Below are 27,279 nucleotides of genomic sequence, written 5' to 3'. Positions count from 1 at the left end.
ATGTTGAAGTATATATCACTTCCCTGATGTCGTTTAATAAAGTTATGAATAATACAACATTCTAAAGCTATGTGGCATTGCACCTTGTATGGAAATGGAGTCGCTTGGCGGAGCACCTTGAATCGCTTCTTCAAAATCTCGAAGGCATTCTCAACAATATTTCTAAGTTGCGCGTGCCTGTGATTGTATAGATCTCGCAGTCCTCGATGTGTGCGCGCTCTTATATTACCATCAAATTGCTCAAGTGATATCGCTCCCTCTAAATGGCGCAGGGAATCGATTGGTATTTTGCATAACCTGAATTGACCAAATAGAATTTTCCTATACAAGAACTGCCGATTGTTAATTCATGCTATTATATAAGAAAGAATAGAATTTTAAAATAGCATTACCTTCAGAAACCATAAAACCGCCGCTCTCACAACACCAATGCAGCACCCTCATATCAGCTGCAGATCCTGCCCATCCGGTGCATACGAACAAGAACTGATGATCAAACGAGCATGAGATCATCATGTTCTGTGATGTGTATTCTTTGCGACAATGATATCATGGTTGCTTGCTCTTTCTTACAACCACTGGTATATCCGTCCCATCTATAGCGCCAATTGCATTCTACAAGTAATAAAAGAAATATCAACAAAGGTGAGAAATTTATAACTTAAATAAAAAAAAATGTAGTATTATAACTTGTTAAAATCGGAACGGCGAAAAATAGATCCAGAAAATAATTTAATGCAAGAAAAGAAAAGATAAGGAAAGAACACACCGATATTTACATGGTTCGGCCAACGGCCTACGTCCATGGGCGAAGACGGAGCAAATAATTTATTAATGTCGAAAAGGCGGAGTACAAAGAAAATCTCTCAAAGATCAAAACTTGATTAGATCCGAAATGCCGCAACAAGCAACTCCGGAAAAACGAGGCTGCTCTCTCACCAATCCGTACGGACCACAAAATTAGCACTAATTAGTACGGCTCCTTCTTGGTTCTCTCCGCAACAGCCGTACGCACCCTCCAAGAGGCTTAATTAATTAGTGCATGACCACTTCTAATTTGTCGCGGCGGCTTCTTGATCGTCCGGAACATACATTGCTTGGCTTAATTAGTATGTGGCATCTTAATTTGGTCGCGGCGATTAATTTGGCCGTAGCATATATTTATAATACATGTCTCCTAAATAGAGTCTAATCCTAATTCAATTAGAAATTAGATTCCGACTCATAATCCATATATGCCAAATTAAATCTAAATAATATCTAATCCCAATTAGATTAGGATTTATCCTCAATTTAGATAACTACAAATCTAAACCAAATATAACATAACTAATATCACCTTGAAGGGAAATAATGGGTTATCCCTAATTTTGGGGTGTATCCTAGCATTACCACTTGGCAGTTATATAATCATGTTGAAGTTCAACCACACCATGCAAAATATTATTAAAATATCTATAGTCTCCCCTGAGTGCTGAAACATTTCAAGCGAGCACTCTATTTGTTACACTATGGCCGACAACAAACCAAAAAATGTCGAGTTGTTCATCAACTAACCATACGATGCATCCAAGATATATTAAGTTTCTATGCAAGGTGACCAAAAACTAATAGTAGAGTAGGAAAGTTTTTTATCTAGTTAGGACGGAAGGAAGGTGCACCAGATTTATGGCCAACGACTGCCCTTTGCATGACCATTTGACGATTGATTCACATATAAAGAATATCGCCACTCAGTGACATAAAGATCGATCTGTTGAGGTTATCTTTGAATGCTTCGCATGTAGAGAGGATAGCTTCTAGGGACAGATTTAGAATATCATACAATCTTACCATACACTCCTCTATAGAGTGCACCTTTGGACGTGCGTCGAGCTCACGCTGTAGCATTTGCTCGACGATGTTCAATCGCTTCTTGCCGAGATTGGCCAGCTCTTGGATGGCATCAAAGGTGCACTCAAGTCTTCCCTTATGGATTGATGTTGGTGTACTACTTGAAGGAGGTGACAAACGTCGTCTCTTACCAGAAGAAGTATGGACTGAAGTGTGGCTACTGTTCAAATTTTTCACTTTTCATTGGAGTTGGAGTAGGGGAATAGAAAGTTGGATTATTAGGCCTTTCTTCATTCGCCGGAGACAACAATAAAGTTGAGCCGCAGATGATTGGCCAAAGCCAGAAGGGCCTGCTATAGAATTTGTAATTTGTTGTAGTATTGCGTTTGTACCCAGAGAAGATGAGGATGTGTTGCGAACATCCTCACTGGGCAGTGGTTTTTCTAGATAGAAAAGCAATGTCTTGATATGCAGGGAAGGGTTTGTCCTTACGCCTCGAATAAGTTGGGTTTTCCTGCCAAAAAAGTATGCCACAATGGTCATGTCACAATATTATTATCATATTGTTTAAAAATTAATTTAATAGAATGGTTAAATAACACACCGCTACCACCGCATCCCAATCACTCGGATCTCTGGCTATCAGAATGTTACGATCGTAATCCCATCCCCATCCACTCTTGTTAGCCAATGTTTGGTATATAATGAATTGCCACTTCAATACTTTCAAACGATTTTGAAGATGGCTTTTGGCAAAATTCACTTTAGTTCGCGCATTAAAGTCATGAACAATTCTTGTCCAAGCCAATGAAGTGGAACTTCCATTTACAAAATTATCGAGAACATGTTCTTCAGTCATCAAGTTCAGTATAGCAGAACTCATGACCTCTGTCCAATTTCCATATCGTACTCTAGTTTTGGATGTTTCATGATCGTGACTTTTGTTGCTTTGGCTTTCGGTTGATGCGATTTCAATGATGTTATAATTTTTCCTTACTTCACAATTTGCGGTCTGTTTTGCACGACCATCTGAAGGGGACACATATGCATGGAAGAAGAAATTAAGAAGTTGTCATAAAGTATATACTATATTATATCAATATGGCTCAGGGAAAAGATGGTAATAATGATTTCATGGTGGCTGCAATGCTATTAATAGCTTACCACCCAAACCATGAAATTCTTGCCTCTTCCTCATGCATCACCGCCTAATTTATAAAATAGAAGGCATACTGTAACTAAATACAACTGAGGCAACCATCAACTGAACAAAATAAGCGCCACCATTTCACAAATTCGCAATGTTCATTTCATTCAAGTTAATGATTATCAATAGATAGTTCAAACTTGAAATTTCAGATATTTATAAGGGACTATGATATAGCAATTTTAAGAAGATATAGATTTAATGGCAACAATTCATTCAGTCTTACTTATCATTAAGTAAAATAAACAACAATAAGGTCAGCATGTCTGAATCATCATCTGAATTGAATCGGCGGTAGCATTGGTCTAGTGCCATGCTTCCAAGCCACAAAACATCCGATTCCACCATACATCATTGCTAATATGTTAATTACATCGGAATCCATATCGGGAGCCATATACACCAGTAATCGAGTAAAGGTAATAACTTAAACCCAAAAGGGATTTGAGAAGCTCACCTCTGCAGGCTTGAAGAGGGCGGATAATAGTATATTTGGATCGTAGTCAAGATGGTTAAGTGTTACTCAAGCCTCAATAGTTCTCGAGAAGAGTTTGCATCTCAACACAAAGACATATATATAAAGGGAAGAAGACAACTTGTATTAGGTGGAAGGAGCTAAATAATAATAATAGAGGGGACTTGGCAAGTCGATGCAAATGCAATATTTGGAGATTTAATAACTTGCAACTGAAGCACTCACCTCAATTAATTACAAGGAACTAAGTTGCAGCCAATTGTTCTTGAGAAGGAGAGGCAGTTGGAAATCTAAACTCTCTAATGGAGAATTTGGAGAAAAGAAAAAAACGAAGCCTCTGAGAGGCGACTTGACAATGCGCAGCAACATCACCCAAGGAGGATATAACTTTATAATTTGCACCCGAGGGAGATCACCTCAATTTATTGAAGATCTGCACAGGGAACCGCATATCGCCAAACTATTAATGAGAAAGGGCGACAAGTTGAGAAAAATCCCTCGCAGTAAATAATAGATTTCAAATAAAGATGAAGGGTAGGTCGAATATGGAGTTAATATGAAATAGAATAAAATCGGTGGTGTGGAAGAAGATGACTAGAAAAGAGAGGTGGCATTAGGTGAGAGGATGGAGTAAAGAAGGAGGTTGAAGAGGAAGGTTGAGGAGGAAGAAGAAAGCTCTAGTAAAGAGACGAAGTTGAAGAAAAAATGGTTAGGCAAAGAGTAAATGGGTGTTAGTTACAAGGCTCTTGAACCAAGAGCCTTTTCCTTTTTTTAAAATAAATAAAATAATCTATTATTATTTACCTCTGCCCCTAATAAACCTCAGGAAAAAAAAATCCTATTATAGGGGTGTAATATACCGAATTTTAATATAAAAATAAGTATAAATAAAAATAGTGTAAGATACTATTTTTATTGGACTTAAGGAAATAAAGTATAAGTCAAAAATGACTTATGCTGAAATCGGAATAAAAACAGGAGATTTATAATTTTCTGTAAGAAACGGGGCTGATATTTTAGCAGAAAATTCACAATGTCAGAAAATTATGAAAATCTGAAAATATGTCGGGATTATTTTTATGAGGCTAGATTTAAAGTTTCATATTATTCCGACACCTGGAAAGTGAAAAATAAAATCGAACTGCTATCTGCTAGAGATTTTAGTTCGCAGAGCTTTCGGTGACCAAAAATGGTCCAAACTAGAAAGTTAAGATATTTTCTTTCTTGTTAGCTTAAACCGAGCCTGACTGTCAAATTTGAGCGCAAACAGACATTTAGAAGGGCTCCGACGAAAAGTATCAGATTCTAAGCTGCTAAACTGAGAATTTTGTTTATGTGAGGGGTTGCCTTGTAAAAGGGGTATTCTTCCCCTTTATTCTTCTTCTTCACAGCCAGCACACTCCACAACACACACCCACACGTATGGAATGGAGGAGAGAGAAACCCTCCCTTTCTCTCTCTAAATATCTCTCTTATCTCTCTAGATCTCTCTCAAATTCGCGGCGTTGGCGAAGAGCGAGCTTGGGAACGCGTTGGGAGCGACGGTTCGAGTCTTCGTGCGCCCAGTTGAGCGGCGTGCTTTCGACTCGACATTTGCAATATTAGTAAGTGTTTAGGATTTGGTTTAATTCTTAATGTTTAGTGTTCTAGTAGTCTCTAGAGTGTTTCTAGCATGTCGCTCCATTTAATTTTGGAATATTTGGAGGTTAATTTCATGCTAAGGCTAGAAATGGGGTTTGGGCAAATGATAGGTTTTGATCTAATTAAACCTATTGTTCTCTAATTGAAGGTTAGAGACGAGCCGTTGATGACCCTAGGTCGCGGATTAGTGGGCGTTCGGTGATCGATTGCGGATTCGAGCCGAACCGGGTAGCGTGTGCCGCGGGAGGCAGATTGCAAGTGACTACAAGCAATCGGAAAGGGATTTGAGATGGGTTGTGCTCACCGAAGTTATGCCAACCATGTAGTTCTTCATCTTGTGAGAGAAATTGGAGTGCCTATGAAGCAGCACAAACAAAGAAAAAAAATAGATTATCTTCGGAAATGTTAGATAATCTTGTTTATACTAGAATGAATACATTAGCAATGAAAAAGTGGTCCACTTTGGAATCACAAGATTTGGAGCCTATCGATTTAGAAAAACTTCATGAACTTTCGGAGTATATAGATAATGGAAAAGGTGGAGATGGAGACGACGGTAAAGAAATTGAAGAAAATTCATGTCACGCCCCCGCCCCGAGTCCGCTACCGATTTGGTCCGGTTCGGGCGCGGTGAACGGACTGCCGAACGGACATCAACTCCCCTGTCCGCCCAAGGCCTCAACGACGAGATCATGTACACAAGTTCCCAGGAATTACACTTGATTACATACATGATCTAACAATGACGACGAAGCACAAACAGTGCTTATCAACCAAGAGCAAGCAACACAAGTAAAGCATACAAGTGATAAAAGAGAGATACTTAACCATTAAACTTATTTAACTTTATACAATTATTTCATCCTTACAATCTTCCAAAACACATGTACAAGCACTCCCAAATCCTCACTCTATACATCATCTACTCTCAAACATAAGTACAGGGTAGAGCTAATGCAAAAGGAAGTAAAGCTAGCTATGTACATAAACTACTAGGGCGCTATGCCCTTGCCGCGATCCTCACCGGGGCTACTCGAACTCGGACCTGCAACAAAGTGGGATGAGAACTACGAATAGTTCCCAGTGGGTTCGACGGCCGACTCCGCCGATCTTCCCACTAGGTCCAAGCAGGCACAGATAGATATGCAGATAGATAGATATATGGAATTGAAAGCATTAACGAGGAATAAGCAAGTATAGGTATGAGCATCTAACTATGCCTCACTCTGAAATCATGCATGCATGTCATTCATACTGAATTCGTAGGTACCATACTACTATGCTCAACAATAAGGGTTGCTCATTACTTTACCCAATCATTCGATCAATCAGGCAACACAATCTCACGTTTATAAGTCTCATAGGGAAAAGCCTTGCTGAACTATTCTCCGAGACCGCCTGCGGACAGATACACTGACTGTCCAGGCAGCACATGGCGACTGCCCCTCGAGTGACAAATACTCTGGAGTGCATAGCCTGTGGGGAGCGACCCCGACAAGCGCAGACAGGCTATGTGAGTATAATCTGAACTCACGAACTGGTCCTACCAACTAGAGTTGGTCTCATCATAGAATCAAGCATTCCAATACCCAAGCTCATAGTGTTTTGACTACACTAGGGTTCTCATGTTCAATGTCAACTAGATGTCACCCGTTTGTGTTCATCGTTAACTAGATGCCACTCATTCTTTTGATAAGTTCTCAATACTCTAGTCCACACTGCACTAGGTGTTCATAGCTACATGTACATCCAACACATATAGGGTTAACCATCTCATATTCAGCTCATGCATACTAGTTCTAGTGCTATATCAACTAAGCCACATTAACACTAGCATGCAAATATAGATATTAATAACTTAGTTCCCTATATGGCACATGTTCAATATGCAATTGATCAACATAATAACTTAGACATAGAAAGCAGTTCGACTGCTTCGGGATGGCACTCCCCCACCTTTTGGTAGTGCCGCGTAAGTAGCAAACTCGACGTCGCGATCCTTGTACGTCGCTTCAACTCCTCGGGGCAAAGCGAACCCTCAAGTATCAGTTTCGGCGATATCTTCGCACTCGCTCCTCGGATCGACGAATCGTCTTTGCCTACGCGTTCGAAGACTCAGCAATTAGGTTAATGACCTATTAAAATAGATCAAAACCTTACATTTCCAAAAATCCCAAATCCGTGCCCTAGGTTAGCAACGATAGGGAAATCCGTGGTGCGAGCTTCCATTTCGAGCTCGAGCCATCTCCTTAACCTCAATAGGTTCCATTCGAACCATCTCTAAACAATAAAAACCCCAAACCCTAGAAATACCATTAGAGGGTTTAGAGCTTACCTCTACACAAAGTTCCAAGCTTGAGGGAAAGAGAGAAGAAGACGATCTTCTTCTTCTTCTTAGTTTTCTCCTTCCTGTTTCCCTTCTTTTCCTTCTTCTTCTTCCTCTCCTTAGTCCTCTCCTTCTTTTCCTTCGTTCAAGAGAGAGAGAAGGAAAGAGTGTGAGAGGGAGAGAGCAAATGAGAGGGATGGGAGAGAAGAGTGGTCCCTCAGCCTCTCATATAAGCTATTTTGCAAATAAGCCCCTCAACTTTCCATCTATTAAACAGCTTTCACTGGGCTGATTTCGCAGCGAGGGACCGGTCCTAGCTCCGGGAGACCGGTCCCCGAGAGCCTCCCATTCGGGCAGAGGGGATTTTGCGTTCGGGAACCGGTCCCTGCCTGAGAGACCGGTCCCCGGGAGACCGGTCCTTGTCCGAGAGACCGGTTCCCGAGAGTTGGATTTTCGGGACTTAGCCAAATTTCGACCTTTCTCGTTGGGTTAACATTCGGGGACCGGTCCCTACCTGCCAGAGATCGGTTGCATCAAGGATCCCCGCCAGCTCAGCCTGATGGGACTGGTCCCTCCCTGCCAGGGACCGGTCCCGAAGAGCAATTCTGCTCCAGTGCAGATTTTGCACTGCTGCTCTCGCGGACTCTTCCTTAATGCACTTTACGCATTTTAATCATCTTCGGACTTTCCGAAGCTTACACCCTCGACAATTAGTCGATTTTAGACGAAGTCTAATCCTCGGATTTCGAGAATTTACTTCCCTTACAATTCATTAACTAACCTCGACCTTTTGTGGTTAAATCAAGAGTCGGAGTTCGCTAATTATAATTACTAAAACTTTCTATGCTTGTATGCTTTATATTTATTCAAGCTTTTATATATGCTTATATGTGGAATTGTGAGCTTTATATATTTTTTATTTGTTTACTGTTTAGACTTTAGATATGCTAGTATGCACTATGCAAAGTGCAAGTTTTATCTTGTATTTTGTTTTCAACTATGCTTTATGTGAACCTTCTATGTAATGAACCTTCTATGTAGTTTCCAACTATGTGAACCTTCTATATATTTAGTTTCCCACTATGCTTGTATGTGAACCATCTATGTTTTATATGTTTTATTTAGTTTCCAGCTATGTAGTTTCCAACTATCTTGTATTTACTTAATTATTTATTTATTTTGAGGCATAANTCCAACTATGTGAACCTTCTATATACTAAACCTTCTATGTGAACCTTCTATGTATTTAGTTTTCCACTATGCTTGTATGTGAACCTTCTATGTTTTATATGTTTTATTTAGTTTCCAGCTATGTAGTTTCCAACTATGTTTTATATTTAATTATTTATTTATTTTGGGGTATAATATAGTTTGCTATTTTTTTTACTTAATTAGCTTAATTTTGTAACTCTTTATTCTTATATTCTTAAGAAATATGAGTATTTATGCTAATAGCATAAATTTTGAGAGAAAAAAAACTTAATTTAATAGCCGAATTTTTTATCCCAAATTTTTAATTGGCGAACGTATAATATCCGTATAAATCACGTATCCGAATAATTGGCGAATCTATTTTTTAGCCGTATTTTTTAATAAGTTTAAAAATTAGAAGACGAATTTTATCCGAATTATACCCATACCGAATTTTTGCCGAATCCGAATTTACTAACTATGCTCCCAACCACTTTTCCGGAAAAGAACACCCTCTTGCGGTGGATCAGATCGCTGGTGTTCGTGAAATGCGTACAAGCAGTGGCGATGTCACGCCCCGGGACCGGCCATTTGGTCGGTTCGGGCACGTCGAACAGACGCCGAACGGACATCACCTCCCTTGTCCGCCCAAGGCTCAACACAAGTACAAATCAAGTATAAGGTTTGCACAAGCAGAAACATAACATACATGACTTGCACAAGGGCAAGCAGTAGCCAAAAGTGAAAGTACTAAACTAAACAATATACAAATACAATCATTAACTTTTAATCACATACATGCATTCAACATTCACGTTTACATTCTTTTCCATCATTTCTTCTCTTTATAAATCACATGACCTCCAAAATAAGCTTTTACATTTAAACATTTGTGATCATCAAATGCAAAAGATGATATATAAAGGGTATGAACTAGACATGTATAAAACCATCTCGGGTAGCCATTGTCTATGGGGCGATACCTTTACCGCGATCGTCGGCCGGCTCACTCGGTCCAGGCTCTGTGGAAAATAGTGGGGTGAGAACTACAACAAAGTTTCCAGTAGGTTCGGCCGCCGACCTCGCCGACTTTCCCACTAGGTTTAAATCAGACATAATAGAAGAATAAACGATAGATAGTAACCAACTAAACAAATGCAACTAATATGCCTGAATAAGATATAATCAATTAAGATGCTCAAATAGAATACTCATGATGAATGCAAGATCTCATTGTCCATTACCCAATTCTCTCGGCTAACCCGTAGATTTCGCCTAAAACGATTCACCAACTCAAATTCCTACTATCGAGGAGATACTCGCTACAACCCGACGGGACCGTCCTCTGAGGAGATACTCGCTACGACCCAGTGATGACTACTCCGGAACTCATCGCTCGAGGGAGTGTGACCGCCCTCAAGCCAAGACTTATAGGTGAGTATGATCCAATCCTTAACTATAAGGATGCTATGTCACATATGCCATTTGCTCGCATTCTTTATACTCAGTAATGCCATACTTGTACACTAGCATTCAAAACTCATTGATGCCACTCTACTATTGATGTGATAATGTCATTTGTTCTCAATGTCACTAGATTCTTTGCCTTTTCTAGATTCTTATCATCATTCATGCATACATAGGATTTTACAAGTTCTCAATAGTTTACAATCATCTCATATGGATTTGTACTCAAAGCATACAACAACAAGCTTTCAATCACCCTACAATGCATGAAGCTCAATATACACATATGCTCAAGAAATGACATTTTAGACATAAAAGGAAATTGAGAATTTCGGAAAGCACCACCCACCTCGTAGGGTTGCTAAGGTGCTACGGTTTGATTTTCGTGATTTTTAGCCGCCTATTCTCTCGCCTGCGGCAAAACGAAGCCAAATTAGACTTTTTCTCCAATTCCTCCACGTAGACTCGTCGGATCTTCAAACCGAGTCTCCCAACGTGTCAGAAATATCTTCAATTAGGTTTCTACAAGGTCAATTTATATTTAAACCAACCTATGGCAAAAGCCCCAATTTTGGTGCCCTGACATTGCACTATAGCAACATATACCACGTGGATCTTGGAGATAAGCAAAAATAAGCTTAAAATCATCAAGAGATCCAACAAAAATCATTTCTAGGTCATTTGAACCAAACCCTAGAAATCTACCATGAGTGCTCATGAAGCTTACCTCAAGAAGCTTCCTTTTCTTGAGCCAAAGGAGAAGAAAAAGAAGTTACTTCACTTCCTTGCCTTCTTCTCCACCAAATCTACCTTCAAATCCTCCTTCAAACTCCTCCAAAAGCTCCTAGAGAGAGAGAAGGAGAAAAATGAAAAAGGAGAAGGTGTTCACTACTGTGAACAAAAGAGGAGAGGTTGTGGTATTTTTATAGGCTGCCACAATAGCAAATAAACCCTCAAACTATTTTTATTTGCAGCAGACTCAACCTGCTGTTCGCAGCACTGTGTACTGGTACGCGGGATGGTGTCACCGATACGCCCCTGGTAATTATCCCAAACCCGAGAGCTGCTGTTCTCGGGTTGCTGCGGGGTACCGGACAGCCCCGAGCCCCGCCTATTTGGTTGGGTTCGGGCGCGCCGACAGACCGCCGAACGGACAGGGTTTTTCCTGTACCACGGACAGAGTCTCCCCTATACACGTCCAAGGCGTCGCAATCAATATAATACAAAGGTTCCAACCAGGAACAGTATTCAAGCAGAGATTGCATAAGGAAGTATCAAAAACATAAACAGCTAAACTATTACAAGCATTCACCAGCTTACATTCAACTTTTACATCCCAATTATAATTCTTTTTCATCCAAATGCAATCTGAGTTATTACATCATTTAATACAACTTGATATAATTGTGTTCTTTTCCTTTCCTATACCCCTAAGCTATGTCGACGGGGCACTGCTATCTCTGGTCTTTGGGGTAGGGCGCTATCTACGAAGCTACGCCCTTGCCTTGCGCCGCCGCGCCGTTCACGTGCGAACCTGTAACACCCCAAAGCAATGTGGGGTGAAAACCAACTCCATGGTTTGCAGTGGGTACGGCCACCCAAGGAAAAAACTCAACCAATAGGTCCGAAGGAGGCAAACTGCAGGTTAGTTAATAAATAGATAGATACGATATCTAAATTATGCAGCTAACAATACCGTGCTTTTGCCTCACAAATGCAATAATGCCATGCTATATGCAAATCATGTGATAATGCAACATCACAAGTAGATCACCCGATTCTACTTCTATCTCGCTATCTAGTTCGCATCCAACTAACCTCTAAGGTTTCTATTACCCTAGATCCGTTTCATTTATCACTAGCCTCTAAGGTTTCCTCTACCTTATTTAAGCTAGCTACCCGACTCTGCCCCGAGTCAATCAACTGCGGAGTACCGCACTCTGACTGGCTCGAGGTGAAGGAACCCTCACATACACCTCGGCTTTAAATCCACTCAACTTATACTATGTCTAATCATGGTATGAATGCCAATCCACTATGCTATTCATGTCATTACCCAATCCACCTGGGCTAACCCGCCGAAGATCTCGAATCCTGTAGGTGAAGAGCTACCCCGCCCTTGTCTCACCCAACTCATAACTCAAAGGTCATAGTAAAAGAGCTACCTCGCTCTTGCCCGACTCAAGTCTCAATGCCAAAGGGGGAGAGCTACCCCGCTCTTCGCCCCGCCTCTAATCTCAATCTCACAGGTGAGGAACCGCTCACTCAAGGTGAGAATCTACTCACTCACCCGACTCACAATCATATCTTGAAGGGGGACCCAAAAAGGCTATCCCTCAGGACCCAAAAAGGCTATCCTGATACCCACAACATAGGTGCCACAACTCAATCTCAATCTCACAGGTGAGGAATCGCTCACTCAAGGTGAGAATCTACTCACTCACCCGACTCACAATCACGTCTCGTAGGTGAGGAACCGCTCACTCAAGGTGAGAATCTACTCACTCACCCAAGACCGTCTGTGAGACCCAAAAAGGCTATCCCTTGGTACCCAAAAAGGCTATCCCTGTAGTCTGACAACTCCGGAGTGCACTGCTTGTGTAGAGCGACCACCCCAAGCTTTGAACAGACTATGTGAGCTCGATCCAATCCTCGTTAATTGAGGATACCCTACCATCTAGGGTTAACAACAACAACCACACTTTAGGTTCTCTTACCCGAATCATAGCTAGGGAAATCCACCTATCCCTATGTTCAATGCCGTAATGTCAACTACACTAAATTCTCATGCAATAAGCCACAACGAGGGAAACTCACCTATTCCCTATGCCCAATGCCATAAGTGTTTCTTTTCACTATGTTCAAATGCCACTCACCTAGGTTTAATCAGCAATAGGTTCAACACCTTTATCACATAACCTAGGTTTAACTAACTCTAGGTTCAACAACCCTAGGTTCACATCCGACCTATGTTTTAATAACACTAGGTTTGTATAACATTCTTATCCATCCTAGGTTCACGACACTAGGTTCACATGCCACCTATGTTCTTTAACACAAGGTTTAATGCCACTCGATCTATTCGACACCTAATTGTCCACATCGAGTTTCTATAATTATCCACATTATCAACATGCATACTATACTTAGCCTCTTCTAGCATGTAGATTAACATGTCCATACGCAATATCATCTAGCATGTACTTTCAATACACAACATGCAATTATCAACTAGCATACATATATTCATATGCTCTAACACATCTACAACATCATCATGCATATTCTATTTACATGCCTTAACACATTCATGATGCCATCATGCACCTATTCGAATCATGCTAACATGCATATATATTCATCCAAGGTAGCTATTACATAGTATCTCATGTATTCACCCTAAGCATTCACCTATGCAATCAACTACTATTACACATATATATGCATCAACAAGAAAGCACATTTCTCTTCGACATGCAGGCGACCTAGTTGCTTCGGTAAGCACAACCCACCTGTTATCGCGTTCCGATTGCTCATAGTCACTTGCAATCGGTCTCCCGCGGCACAAGCCGCTCGACTCGACCCAATTCACGCGCGACCACCGAACGACCTCCGATCTGCGATCTGGAAATTAAAGGTCTTCGGTTTCATGCTATGACACTCGGAATCCGATCTCGCGATTTATGGACGCCACCTCGGCCCTCCAGGCAGAAACGAATGCCGGAAGGTCCTTTTCCTCAATATCTTTGCACCAGCTTGACGGATCGCCGAACCGACTTCGCCAACGCGTCAGAATACCTAGCAATTAGGTTTGTATGGGTTCAAATTAGATCAAACCCCTATCTTTCACAAAATCCCATTTTAGAACCCTAGCCTACAACTATTGCAAGAATACTTCGAATAGCTTCATGATTCTAGCAATAATCCTTTATTTAGCATCCTAGGGTTCAACTAAAACCAATCCTAGAGTTTACAAAACAAACCCTAGCTACTTGCCATTAAAGCTTAAAGAGCTTACCTCTATAAGCTCTCCTCAAGCAATGGAAGAAGGAGAAGAATATGAAATTCCTCCTTCAAGCTTCACTCTCCACCAATTCCTCCTCTTGGATCCACCCTTAGAGAAAGAGAAAGGGAGTTTAGAGAGAGAGAGGAAGTGTATTAAGGTGAGAGGGTGAAGAAAATAGGAGAAAACAAGCCCTAGACCCCTCTTGTAGCTTCCACTAATGCAGAATTGCATTTAGGCCCCTTAACTTTGCATTTAGGGTACTGCCCCTCGCGGGGCATTTTTTTGTATAGGGGACCTGTAAGGTACCGGACTTCTAAAACAATGAAGTTACGGTGTACATTTAAATGATTCCGGTGAGGTTGCGGTGGAATGTAATATACCGGGTTTTAAATATAAAAATAGAAATAAATAAAAGTAGTATGAGATACTATTTTTATTGGATTTAGAGAAGTGAAATATAGGTTGGGAATGACCTGTGCTGAAATCGGAGCGAAAACAGAAGATTTAAAATTTTCTGTGCGAAACGGGGCAGATAAATTAGCAGAAAATGCACAGTGTCAGAAAATTCTGAAAACGGGAGGATAAGTCAGGATTATTTTTATGAGGCTATATTTAAAGTTTCATATCATTCTGACACCCGAAAGGTGGAAAATAAAATCCGACTGTTATCTGATAAAGATTTCAGTTCGGTAGAGCTTTCGGTGACCAAACGGGGTCGAAACTGAAATATTAAAATTTCTTTGGACTCGTTAAGCAAAACCGAATATGACTGTCAAATTTGAGCTCAAACGGATGTTTAGGGAGTTCCGGCGAAAGATATCAGATTTGGAACTGCCTGGAGTGAATAGTATTCTTGGATAACTTGGAGGTCAAGTTTCCTATGAAACTTGGAGGCCAAGTTTCCTATATACATATATATATGAAGGATTGAGCCTTTTCTCTCATTTCCTCACATTTGCAACCAAAGAGAAAGATCTCTCTCTCTCTAGCAATTTCTCCACCAAAGAGAGAAATTGGAGATGGATTTGGAAAAGAAAAAGCTTGCTTAGAGGTGAAGCTTTCTTTTTCTTCACCATTGGCTTGGAGAGAGCTTGGGTTTGAGAGGTAAGCTTTGATAGCAACAATGGTAGATTGCTAAGTAATGAGTTGTATGCCTTAGAAATGGGTTTAGTGAAACTCCTAGATGCTAAATAGATGGTTGATGCTCGAATTTAGAGATCAAATGATGAATTCTTGCATAGTTGCATCTTAGGGCATCAAAAGAGGGGTTTTGCTTGTGAGGGGTTTTGATCTAAATTGATCATGTATAAACCTAATTGTTAGGTTTTCTGACGCGTTGGCGAAGTCGGTTCGGCGATACGACGAACGTACGCGAAGATATTAAAGAACGAAGCCGTTAAGGTACAGATTGCCGCAGCTTGCGGCGAAAGCTTCCAAAAATCACGAAATCGAAACCCTAGCCTCGTGATAGCGATAAAAGGTGGGGGGTGTCATCCCGAAGCAACCGGGCTTCCTTTTATGTCTAAGTTTTATTTTGATCATATTCATATATTGATATTGTGCATTATAGGATTAGTAGATGATTACATTCCATTTCCTTGCATATTTCCTATGGTAATGTAGCATTGTGGGCTTGACACTTGAACTTAGGTTGCATGAGGATTGGGTCATGTGACAAGAATCCTATAGTGACACGAATGATGATGAACTTGGACTCGTGATGATGAAAACTAGTAGCATTTGGATTAGTGTAATAGAGACACTATAACAAGAACGAGTGGCATGTCAATTTAGTGTATTGAGACACATATAGCATCATGACATAAATGAGTGGCATCAAATCTAGTGTAGTGGAACACTATGGCATTTGAACCTAGGGATAGTAGATTTTTCCGATTGTCATGTTGTAGACATTATGCATTTGGCATTAGTGCAGTTGAGGCACATTAACCCTGGTAGATAGGGTATCCTCTTGTGAGGATTGGATCATACTCACATGTCTGTTCAGAGCTTGTAGGTGGTCGCTACACACAAGCAGTGCACTCCGGAGTCGTCACATGATAGGGATAGCCATTTGGGTCCCGCAGACAGTCTTGGGCAAGTGAGCTGATCCTCCCCAGGTGAGTCGGGTGAGTGAGCTGATCCTCACCTATGAATTGAGATTGGGTTGTCGTACCTATGTCGAGAGTCGGGCGAGTGAGCGGATCCTCCCCGTTGTGTTTAGAGTGTGAGTCGGGCGAGTGAGCGGATCCTCCCCGTTGTGTTTAAATTGGGAGTCGGGCGAGTGAGCGGATCCTCCCCGTTGTGTGTAGAACCCCGCTGTGTGTAGATTGAGAGTTGGGTGAGTGAGCTGATCCTCACCTATGAGTCGAGATTGGGTTGTCATACCTATGTTGTGAGTCGGGCGAGTGAGCGGATCCGCCCCTTTGAGACTAGATTGTGATTTGGGTGAGTGAGCGGATCCTCACCCTTGTTATTGAGTAGATTGCATACTATGTAGTAGTTCTATGCATTCTTTACTGTTGAGACATAGTAGCATGTGTAGATTGCATACTATGTAGTTGTTCATACATTGGATTATTGAGGCATAGATCATATACTATGTTGTAGCTCATTCCATTGGTTATTGAAGGCATAGTAGAATGTTGCATATTACTTTACTATGTTGCACTTCAATTTCACATCTATCTATCTATCTATCTATCTACTTGTGCCTGCTTGGACCTAGTGGGAAGATCGGCGAAGTCGGCGGCCGAACCCACTGGGAACTATATTTATATAGTTCTCACCCCATGTGGTTTTGGGGTACAGGTACACACAGAGGCGAGCCGAGCGAGGACCGCGGCAAGGGCATAGCGCCCTAAGTGAGCCTAGTTAGTAGCTTTTCCTTTATGCATTAGAGTACCCTCGTGTACTAGAGGATGTTTTGGAAGATGAAAATGTAATATATTCAAATGATGTAAATGTTGAATGATTGTGATAGTTAGACTATCTTTCTTTATACACTTGTACATTCGCTTGTGGTTCTTGCTCTTAGTTATTGTGCACTTGTGTGCATCGTATCGATCATGTATGTTATTTAAGCATTCCCTGGGCGCTTAACTGTACATGATCTGGTTGCTTAGCCTTGGGCGGACAGGAGAGGTGCTGTCCGTTCGGCGGTCCGTCCGGCGCGCCCGAATCGTGCCAAATTGGTATTGGATTCGGGGCGGGGCGTGACAGGACCGGTCCTTGGACTTGAGGAATCGGTCCCCGTAGGTCCAGAATTCCAGCATTTTGGAACTTAGCCAAATTTTCATCTTTTTCACCGTTTTTTCTCCGTTTTCGCTCGTTTGACCTCCGATTCTTTTCAAATCGAACCGAGACTCTCCAAACATGTTTTCGAGCATGTTTTCATCATCTTCTCATCCACGCTAATGCCGGATTTAGTCCATGGTCCAACATAACCTTTCGGGTTTCGTTTTTGGGCCTACGTGCACCGAAACGCCCGAATACTCCCGAACTTCACCGAACTTCACCGGAACCATTCAAATGGCTTTCCAACCAAATGTACACCGTAACTTCATTATTTTAGAAGTCCAGTACCTTACAGGAGAGGTCCAAAAGCTAGGGTTTCATCTCGAAACCCTAGTTGCAACAATATATAGCATGTATACATATTGCAAAAAGGTCTCTCAAAGCTGAGTACAGCTCAGTCCCTGCCAGTGCGTGTAACTTGCGCGTAAGCATCTCAATGTTCAAAATCATGCAAAACGGTACATAAAATATTGGGTTTCTCGTGAAATTTCCATTTTGCCAATTTCGACCCCTCAGTGAACTTTTTGAGATTCCCGGAGATCCGTCCGTCGGATTTTCGATAGGATCATGCTAGCGCGTTCAGCACAACTGGGGCATCTAATCTACAATTTTGTTTCGTCAGGTTTGGTCACTAATTTGCGACAAAACCCAACCACTCTCCAATCTCCAGAAACTACACCTATATATATAAATCCAATAAAACCCTTTTTTCTTGAAAATCATGCATCAGAACCCAAATCCGTCAGTGCCATTGGGTCTAGGATAGGCGAACCGTCGAAAACGAGCTATTGGATCACTATGAACGGAGTACAATACGCACCAGAAGCCATCTCCACTCATTGGCTTCTCCGGAAAATCGGAGTTACTATTCACTTTAAGTGATTAGTATAGGTCGCGTAACTTCTCCAGTCTAACTCGTTTTCTCCTGAAACTTGATGAGTGCTTATGTAATTATATTACACACAAAAATATCATCAACAAAGAGTTTAGCTACACTGTCAAACCTCGGTTATTACAAGGGATAGAGGAGAATAAACTTAACGGGTCATTCCATTAAAAACAGAAATAACCCTCTTTGACCGGAATAAAATATTTCTGTCAAATTTTTTCTTGTTTGGTAGAATAATAAGAATAAACAAATTTATACTCTACTTACCCTCTTTCCAAACACAACCTACAAGAAAGGGAATAGAGAGAGATAGAGAAGCATCGCCGTTACTCTTAAGTAAAAAAAGAAAAAGTTACTTTCCCTTCTCTGTCCCCTTCTTTGTTATTTTCTCCTTCCCACTCTCTTCTTTTCTACGAACCCTCCTCCCTATCCATCTCGATCTCAGTCGACGAGCGGCCGCACCATAGCAGTCAACCACCAAGCTCTGGAGGAAGTCGAGACCATGCATTTGATCTTATTTGACATTCGCACCCTCGCAATATATGGAGCAAGTTGAGCCCACGCATCTCGATCTCACTCAGCGGCCTCAAAAGCCTTCGTTAATTCCTCGCGGCCCTATCAACGGATCTGAAGTTCAAGATGTATGAGATTTCTTTTTTTTCACAAAAAAATAGAGATTTATGACTTTTTATTAGGGAAAACTTCAAAACCCCGCATGGTTTCGCACGTTTTTATTTTACTACCATGTGGTTTAAAGTGTATCAAGTTAGTACCATGTGGTTTCGCACTTTCTCACTTTAGTACCCTGTGGTTTAAAGTGTATCAAGTTAGTACTATGTGGTTTTATTTTTGTATCAAGCTAGTACCCTGTGGATTTATTTTTGTATCAAGTTAGTACCCTGTGATTTTTAAACAACAGGGTACTAAAGTGAGAAAGTGCAAAACCATAGAGTACTAAAGTGAGAAAGTGCGAAACCACAAGGTACTAACTTGATACACTTTAAACCACAGGGTACTAAAGTGAGAAAGTGCGAAACCACAGGGTACTAACTTGATACACTTTAAACCACAGGGTACTAAAGTGAGAAAGTGCGAAACCACAAGGTACTAACTTGATACACTTTAAACCGCAGCGTACTAAAGTGAGAAAGAGTGAAACCACAAGGGGAGTATTTAAAGTTTTCCCTTTTTATTATATTATATTTGGTGTCATATAGTATAAAATAGAAAAGTTTGTTATATTTATGGGTTTTTATTAGTTTGTTATGCTTAAACTTCATATTATATAGAGTTCCTTCTGGCTGCATTTTTTTTATTTAAAAAAATGTATTGAATTTTGTTTTAATCTTATTAGTTTATTTATCTTCAAATGGTAGACCAAAACTCTGTATCTTCTATTTTTATAGGGTTATTCATTTTCCGTGGTTCCTTTTATAGATATGTAAAGGACCTTTATATAAGTAATTTTGGTTTTAAAATGCTTTAACTGTCTTGGATCACAAAACATCGCGTTGATTTTTAATTTTTGTAATTTTTCTTTCTCACTGATCTTTTCGTTGTTTTCATACTTTTTACTCCACTGTCAAGGATCTAGCAGAAGGTCTCTTTGTGTGCTGAGGGCCTCTGCAGTGTGATATATGTTGATAAGACTACTGGCTTTGTGAATATTAAGTTTGCAGACAGAAAGTTCAGGTTTTTCTTGGCTTCTAGAATAGTTTCTTCACTGTGACAAGTAGTGGCTTTTGGTGGAAGAGCTTAGCAAAATGTGTTTAAGATTTCACTTTGATAGAAAGCTAAAACAAGCACTTGAACTGTAAAGCAGAATATCAAATTTAAAACTTATATTTTTGCCACAATAAGATACTATTGAAAATATTTTAATGAAAAATTATTAGCGCTTCTTAAATCAATTTTGTTGAAATAGCATTTTTGCATAAGCTCTCACTGGGTCAAAGAGGTCCTAAGGCTTTAAACAGGCTATATAACCTGTAAATCACATTAAGTTGTCTAATTTGATTTCACAGCATTTATCATTGAATTTGAATTTGGTTTTGAACTAATCATATTCTACTTTTTGATGTTCGTCTCTCTCTGTGTGTGTGTGTGTTGTTATACTGGACTAACTTCATGCTCTCCTTGCAACAAAGGATCTGATAGAAACACCTACAGTGTAACAATGAATGAAGGATGGTTCAGTTTTGAATTTTTTGGCATATTTATAGTAATAGTCAATAATGCTTAAAGGTGTTTGATAGACGTGCACACTTAATTGCTATTTACTAAACAAATGATATATAATTCTTTTTTGCCTATCCAAAAATAGATAATAGGAAGTATGAGGATTTTAGAGTTTTCTGTACAAATAGTATAACCATTTACAACCTCTATTTTAGATAGCTTTAATCTACTCACTTAACCCTCCAATTTGTAATCAAAGTAGAGAGAATAAGAAACGAAGCAATCACTACCTGAGAATAGGGGTGGCAATCCAGCTCGCTGTTCGCTAGCCAGCTCGTGTTCGACTCGAAATCAGCTCGAGATCGAATCGTTCGTTTAGTAAACGAGCCGAACACGAGCTGAATTTTTCAGCTCGTTTAATAAACGAGCCGAACACGAGCTGGGGTCAGCTCGCTCGTGTTCGGCTCGATAACAGCTCGAATACATATATTTTATATTTATATAATTTATTTAATTTATATTTTTATATATAAATAAATAATTATACATAATATATATTTTTATTATTTAATTTTTAGCAAAATAAAAATATAAATGCGAGCTTATTATAATAAGACCATTTATATGTAAAGTTTCAACTATTAGATCAAAGTCTAATGGATAAGATTTATAAATTTATTTTATATATATTCAATCTAATTTTCTTAACTTATTGTTCGTTGGCCAGCTCGTGACCAGCTCGTATTCGCTCGTATTAACAAGCCGAACACGAGCTGAATTTTTCGGCTCGATACTTAAATGAGCCAGCTCGTGTTTGATCTTGGTCTTATAAATGAGCCGAACACGAGCCAGCCCCAGCTCGCTCGTGTTCGGCTCGTTTACACCCCTACCTGAGAACGGAAAGTTAGTAAACAATATTTTTAATTTTGCTATGAAGAGTTTGATTTGGATAATAAGTGATGTTGATAGATTGAATAATCAACTATGCATCAAATCAAAGGATCAATGCACAGACATGGGCTTTATAGATTGATGAGCCAGCGTCCCTCGAGGTTTCATAAGGTTTTCTGAAAGTTTTTTTTTCATTTGTAGTAGAAGGTTTAGATAAGACAGTAATATGGATGCTACATGGCAACCATTGCAGCCATTCATTGTCACGCCCCGCGACCGCTAGTTTGGCCGGTTCGGGCACGTCGAACATACGCCGAACGGACATCACCTCCCTTGTCCGCCCAAGGCTAAAACAACAAAATCATGCACAACAAGTTGCCCAGGAAAAACTTAACAACATACATGATATAGCAAGCGAGTAATTTCACAAGCATACACAAGAGCAAGTATACATCCATATCACCTATGTACACGAGGGTACTCTAGTACGGAAGGAAAGCCACTACTAGCTAACTAGGGTGCTATGCCCTTACCGCTGTCCTCCTCCAGAACGCTCGAACTCGGCCCTGCAACAAAATGGGGTGAGAACTATATAAATATAGTTCCCAATGGGTTCGGCCGCCAACTCCACTGATCTTCCCACTAGGTCTAAGTAGGCATAAGCAGATAGATAGATAAATAGATAGATGTCTAAAAAATGAACTGATACATAATGAAGAAATTGCAACATGCTACTATGCCTTGAGAAACAAAGGAATAAATGAATATAGCAATGTATCCAACTAACATGCTACTATATCTCTACATCAAGCATGAATGCAATATCTACTATGCTCAAAGGCATATCTCTCATAAGATCATTACCCAATCCACTTGGTTAACCCGAAGGTTACGCCCCGACTCAGATCTCAAATTTCGTAGGTGAAGAGCTACCCCGCTCTCCCCCCCGACTGGCATCTCGAATGCCATAGGTGAAGAGCTACCCCGCTCTTCGCCCCGACTCACATCTCAAGTCTCACAGGTGAGGAGCTACCCCGCTCGTGTCCCACCCGGTGAGGAGCTACCCCGCTCGTGTGACAACTCCGGAGTACACTACTTGTGTGGAGTGACCACCCCAAGCTCAAAACAGACTATATGAGTGTGATCCAATCCTCGCCAACTGAGGATACCCTGTCAACTAGGGTTAACAAACACTCGGGAATCCACCTATCCCTATGTTCAACGCCATAGTGTCTCAACTACACTAAGTTCTCATGCAATGTGTCATAACTAGGGAAACTCACCTATTCCCTATGTTCGTTATGTCATAAGTGTTTCTTTTACACTAAGTTCCAATGCCACTCGTTTACATCATTATGTTGTAAGTGTCTCAACCACACTAATTTACATGCCATTCGTCCAAGTTATAAGTGTTTCCACTACACTAGTTCACAAGTCATTGGTTTTCATCATCAAGTTCAAGTTCACCATTTTCTTATCACTATAGGATGGTTTTCATCATCAAGTTCAAGTTCACCATTTTCTTATCACTATAGGATCTCATGTCACATGACCTAATCCTCATGCACCCTAGATTCATGTGTCAAGCCCACAATACTACACTACTAAGGACGCATGCAAGGAAATTGAATGCAACTATACCAATCATCCTATAATGCATAAGAACAATATGTGAAACATGATCAATAATCTAACTCGGACATAGAAGGAAGCCCAGTTGCTTCGGGATGACACCCCCCCACCTTTAGGTGATGCCACGAGTCCACGAATCCGATTTCGTGATTTTTAGACGCCGCCTCGGCCTTCCAGGCAGAAACAAAGCCGAAAATGTTCTTTTCGCCAATATCTTCGCGTAGGCTTGACGGATCGTCGAACCGACTTTACCAGCGCGTCAGAATACCTAGCAATTAGGTATAAAAGAGATAAATCCCAACTTTAGATATCTATTTCACAAAACCTATTTCAGAACACTAGATCGAAACTATTGCAAGAATCCATCGCGTAGCTTCATGATTCGAGCAATAAACATCTACTTAGCATCTAAGGGTTCCATAAAAACCATTTCTAGAGTATAAAACATCAACCCTAAAAATCTACCATTGTTGCTCAAAGAGCTTACCTTAACCAAGCTCTTCCTCCAAGCTAGGGAAGAAGAAGAAGAAGATGAAATCCTGTTCAAGCTTCAATCTCCACCAACCCTTACTCTAACCTCCACCCTTGAGAGAGAGCTTCTAGAGAGAGAAAGGGAGAAAAATGAGTAAAGGGGATATTTCCCTAGCTGTGAACAAGAAAGAGAGAGATGGGGTCCTTTTATAGGCTGTCACAATTGCATAAAAGCCTCTCAACAATTGCTATTTGCAACCTACTGCAATCTGCAGTTTTTCTGCACTTGGTACCGGTACGCGGGATTCTTGTCACCGGTTTAACGATTATGTAGCAGCCAACCCGAGAGCAGCCTTCTCGGGTAGCTCATCTGGTATCGGTACAGACCAAGGGTGTCACCGGTTTAACAGCCAAAAATACTCGAATCCGAGAGCAGCTATTCTCGGATGCCTGCCTGGTACCGGTACCACCCCAATGTTTAACCGGTTACAAAGTGCCCAGACTGCAGTTCAGCACTTGTTCGACTTCTACTTCGCGCCGAGCAATGCTAATACTCGATTACCTCACTTGGGGTTTAACTTTAACCCTTCCAACATTATTGGAATGTCACATAGACCATATCCAAGCATCCCTCTCGCCACGCTTTGGTCACTTTGACCAAAAGTGGTTTATTACGACGGGGATTCAACATCTTACATCCCCCCTCCTTAAAAAGAGTTTTGTCCTCGAAACTAACTCACTTCAAACCCAACTCATACCTCAACTCGATTTATTGAGAAATCGAGGGTTCCAATGAACTTTCGCACTCCAGAGTGGCCTTTCACTCATTGGAACCGTTCGACGGCCCACTACGGAGGATATGAGACCAGATTCACTCACATCTACTAAGCGCAACACCGAACGCATTACAACCTCCGCAAGCCTCGGTGGCAGCGCAAGTCAATGCTCGACGACTCCTCACGCTCCAACACCGCTCACTAACCAACACGCATAGAACTCCTCTTTGCATTTCACACCCCATCAGGGAACACACTCTGATTGGATCACCGGCATTGCTTAAAAGCAATATCATTGGTGCATCGACCCATCACGAGTGCTCCAATCCCAACTGGACTTTGCTCTACCACGAGATGGCACACTCCGGCACATCTCCAACTTCAATCCTCAAAAGAGCATTATCCACAAGCTCCACTTCACCTGAGAGCACTAACTCCAATCCTCACGTGGCTTCCATTAGCTCAATGTCTCACAAGATCACTACATCCTTTGACACCATAGGCCACGACCAACTAGAACTCGTTCCTATGCAACGAACTCACACGAACACTTCGTTCGTGAATCCAAGCCATACTCCTCGACAGAGTTATCGGCTAAACCTCGCACTTCGGTTTCCACAGGTGGACCACTGGTCACCAATCCTAGTAGGCCTACAGCCTAAACCTGTCTCAATACGTAGCGTCTCTTGCTCGCAAGCGTAGACCCAATCATAACCGGGCGAAATTCTCACTTCAAAATTCGCACACACTCCAACCAAGAGTAACCATGACCCCAGACCCCTATAATTTCTTGGGTTGGGTCACAAGCGCACTCTCAGTGCATCATCGATCATATGATCTAACATGTGGCATTCCACGTTCCCGGGTCTCAGCTCGTACTACCGTCCTGACCAAAACTTTGCCCTACCCGTAGGTACCGGGCCACTATCACCCACAGCCGACTGTGCCTGTCCACATGACCCTAGGCTCCACAGTCCACAAATGGTCCAGGCACGGATCGTCCTTAAGCAATACTCGCAACCGTCGTCTCACACGACATGCTCTATCGAGCCACACGTACCACTACCAGCTCCTAAGCACCTAGTGCGAGCCATCGGCCCCACGAGTGATCCCTGGCAGGCTTCACACAAAGCAATGCTCAAGTGGTACTGCAAACACACTCACCCGGCTGATCCACTCCGCACTCCACGAGTATCTACACTCGAGCGTCGTACGTCTCTATGGTGTTCCACACCACGTCCAGCATCAGGCAACCCTGCCTATGCACACCGGCCACACGGGCACGATTCACCCAACTCAAATCGAGGTACTACTAGGCCCACGTGCCCGTACTTGGTCACTAACCAATCGCTCTCTCAATGTGATCCTGCTTTCACTGTTCGTTCTACCGGAACAATATCCGAAACTCCCGGACTATCAAGAGATCCTTACATGCCATGGTTCAACTCTCGTAATCAACCACTCACATTGCTTTGAGAGTCGGTCCGCCAATTCCATCTCTATCACGAGTCCCACTCTTATCCATAGGCCATCTAGCTCTCTACCTACTCCAGCAGGCGCTACACCCTCACCACATAAGCATACCCAGGTATTTGCACCAACCCGTCCACTTAGTCCCTACTACACTAATGTATAAATAGTAGCAAACGACCACAAGGTAAATGCATGCAATTTCTTAAGTCTACATCATGCAGAAGCGTATGATTGCCTTAACTAAATTATACCTGCCGCGACGTCACGCTCCTCGACCTCAGCAGGTCCTTCCGCTTGAGCGGCAAACACTTGACCACTCGGAGCCGACCGGGTCACATCAAGCTGACGCGGCACCATCGCACGTCCCGCAGGTACGGCAGTAGGCGGAACTCCACCAAACTGCCACGGAGTCGCCGGGGCGGATGCAACAGACGGGGCAGGCGACGATCCCTCTGGGCACTGACGGCTAATATACCCCGCTTGACTACACCTGAAGCACCGTCCCGCCCTATGCTTATAGTTCCCTGCGATGGTCCCCACTGCAAATTACACATCGTATTGGTCCCTGGCTCTCCGACTGTCTCTTCGGGTACTTCGGGGGCTTCTTGGAACTAAATTGTCCCCCCGAACCACCGCCAGGCCGTTTCTTCCCCTGGTCCTTCTCGAACGCTTTGCGCTCCTCTCGGACACAAGCGTTCTCGTGCTCGACCCATAGAGCACAATCCAACACCTCCACAAAGGTGCGGAACTTGAAAGCATGCACCATTCGAAAAATATCGGGCAGGAGCCCCCATACGAAGCATTCCGCCCGGTCTTGCTCGGCCTTTGCCACATCTGGAACGCAATTCAGGAGATGAGTGAACTCCCGCTCGTACTCCCGTACTGTGCGATTGCCCTGCTTGAGCTTCCGGAAATCCTCCTGCATCTTTCTTTTGTCACTGTTGGGAAAATACTCTGCGAACATCAATCCTCGGAACTCCGCCCAATGGATCGGGGGAAGGTCCGGAGATCGATCCTGCTTCACCCTCCTCCACCACACTCGAGCCCTCTTGTCGAAGCAATGAGGGACCAAGTGCACTTTGTCTTGCTCTCGGGTGTAGATGTCCTTGAACAACGTCTCCATCGTGGCTAACCAAGTGCAACGACCCGACCCGCTTGCAACAATAACTCGTTGGGCCCAAACCACCGGCCCAAAATGCTTAAGCCCAGTTATTATTACTAGCGTGTAGGCCTTATATAAACTGATCAGAATCAGTATCCCATCCGATGTGGGACTATTGGGGGCGTTACACCAAGTCTCCACGGTCCAAGGATCTATCACCTCGCCATCAAATGTCGGAAGGTGGAACTTCATGAACTTTGTGAGAGCCGCATAACCGCGCTCTCGTTCCACCTCCTCGGCTGCCACATCGGGTGTTACCGAACTCGAAGTCGTCGGAGGAACACTCGCCGGCGAGGGATGTTGTAGGATACCGAACTTCTGAAAATAGGAAGTTACGGTAGGATAGTATGTCGGAGTTTATTAT

The 27,279-nt window shown here is 41.9% G+C and overlaps 1 protein-coding gene across 1 annotated transcript; it reads right to left on the bottom strand.

Annotated features, from left to right (window-relative positions):
- LOC109728394 lies at positions 260–26,876 on the bottom strand. Its single transcript, XM_020258785.1, has 3 exons — positions 26,387–26,876; positions 393–458; positions 260–297 (listed from the first exon to the last, which is right to left on the bottom strand). Exons 1-3 carry the CDS (start codon positions 26,874–26,876, stop codon positions 260–262), a joined length of 594 nt encoding a protein of 197 aa, XP_020114374.1.

This window comes from Ananas comosus, linkage group 23 (genome assembly GCF_001540865.1).
Source record: "Ananas comosus cultivar F153 linkage group 23, ASM154086v1, whole genome shotgun sequence".
Lineage (NCBI taxonomy): Eukaryota > Viridiplantae > Streptophyta > Magnoliopsida > Poales > Bromeliaceae > Ananas > Ananas comosus.
The sequence above is the reverse complement of the archived record's forward strand: the minus strand, read 5'-3'. Positions and strand labels throughout refer to the sequence as shown.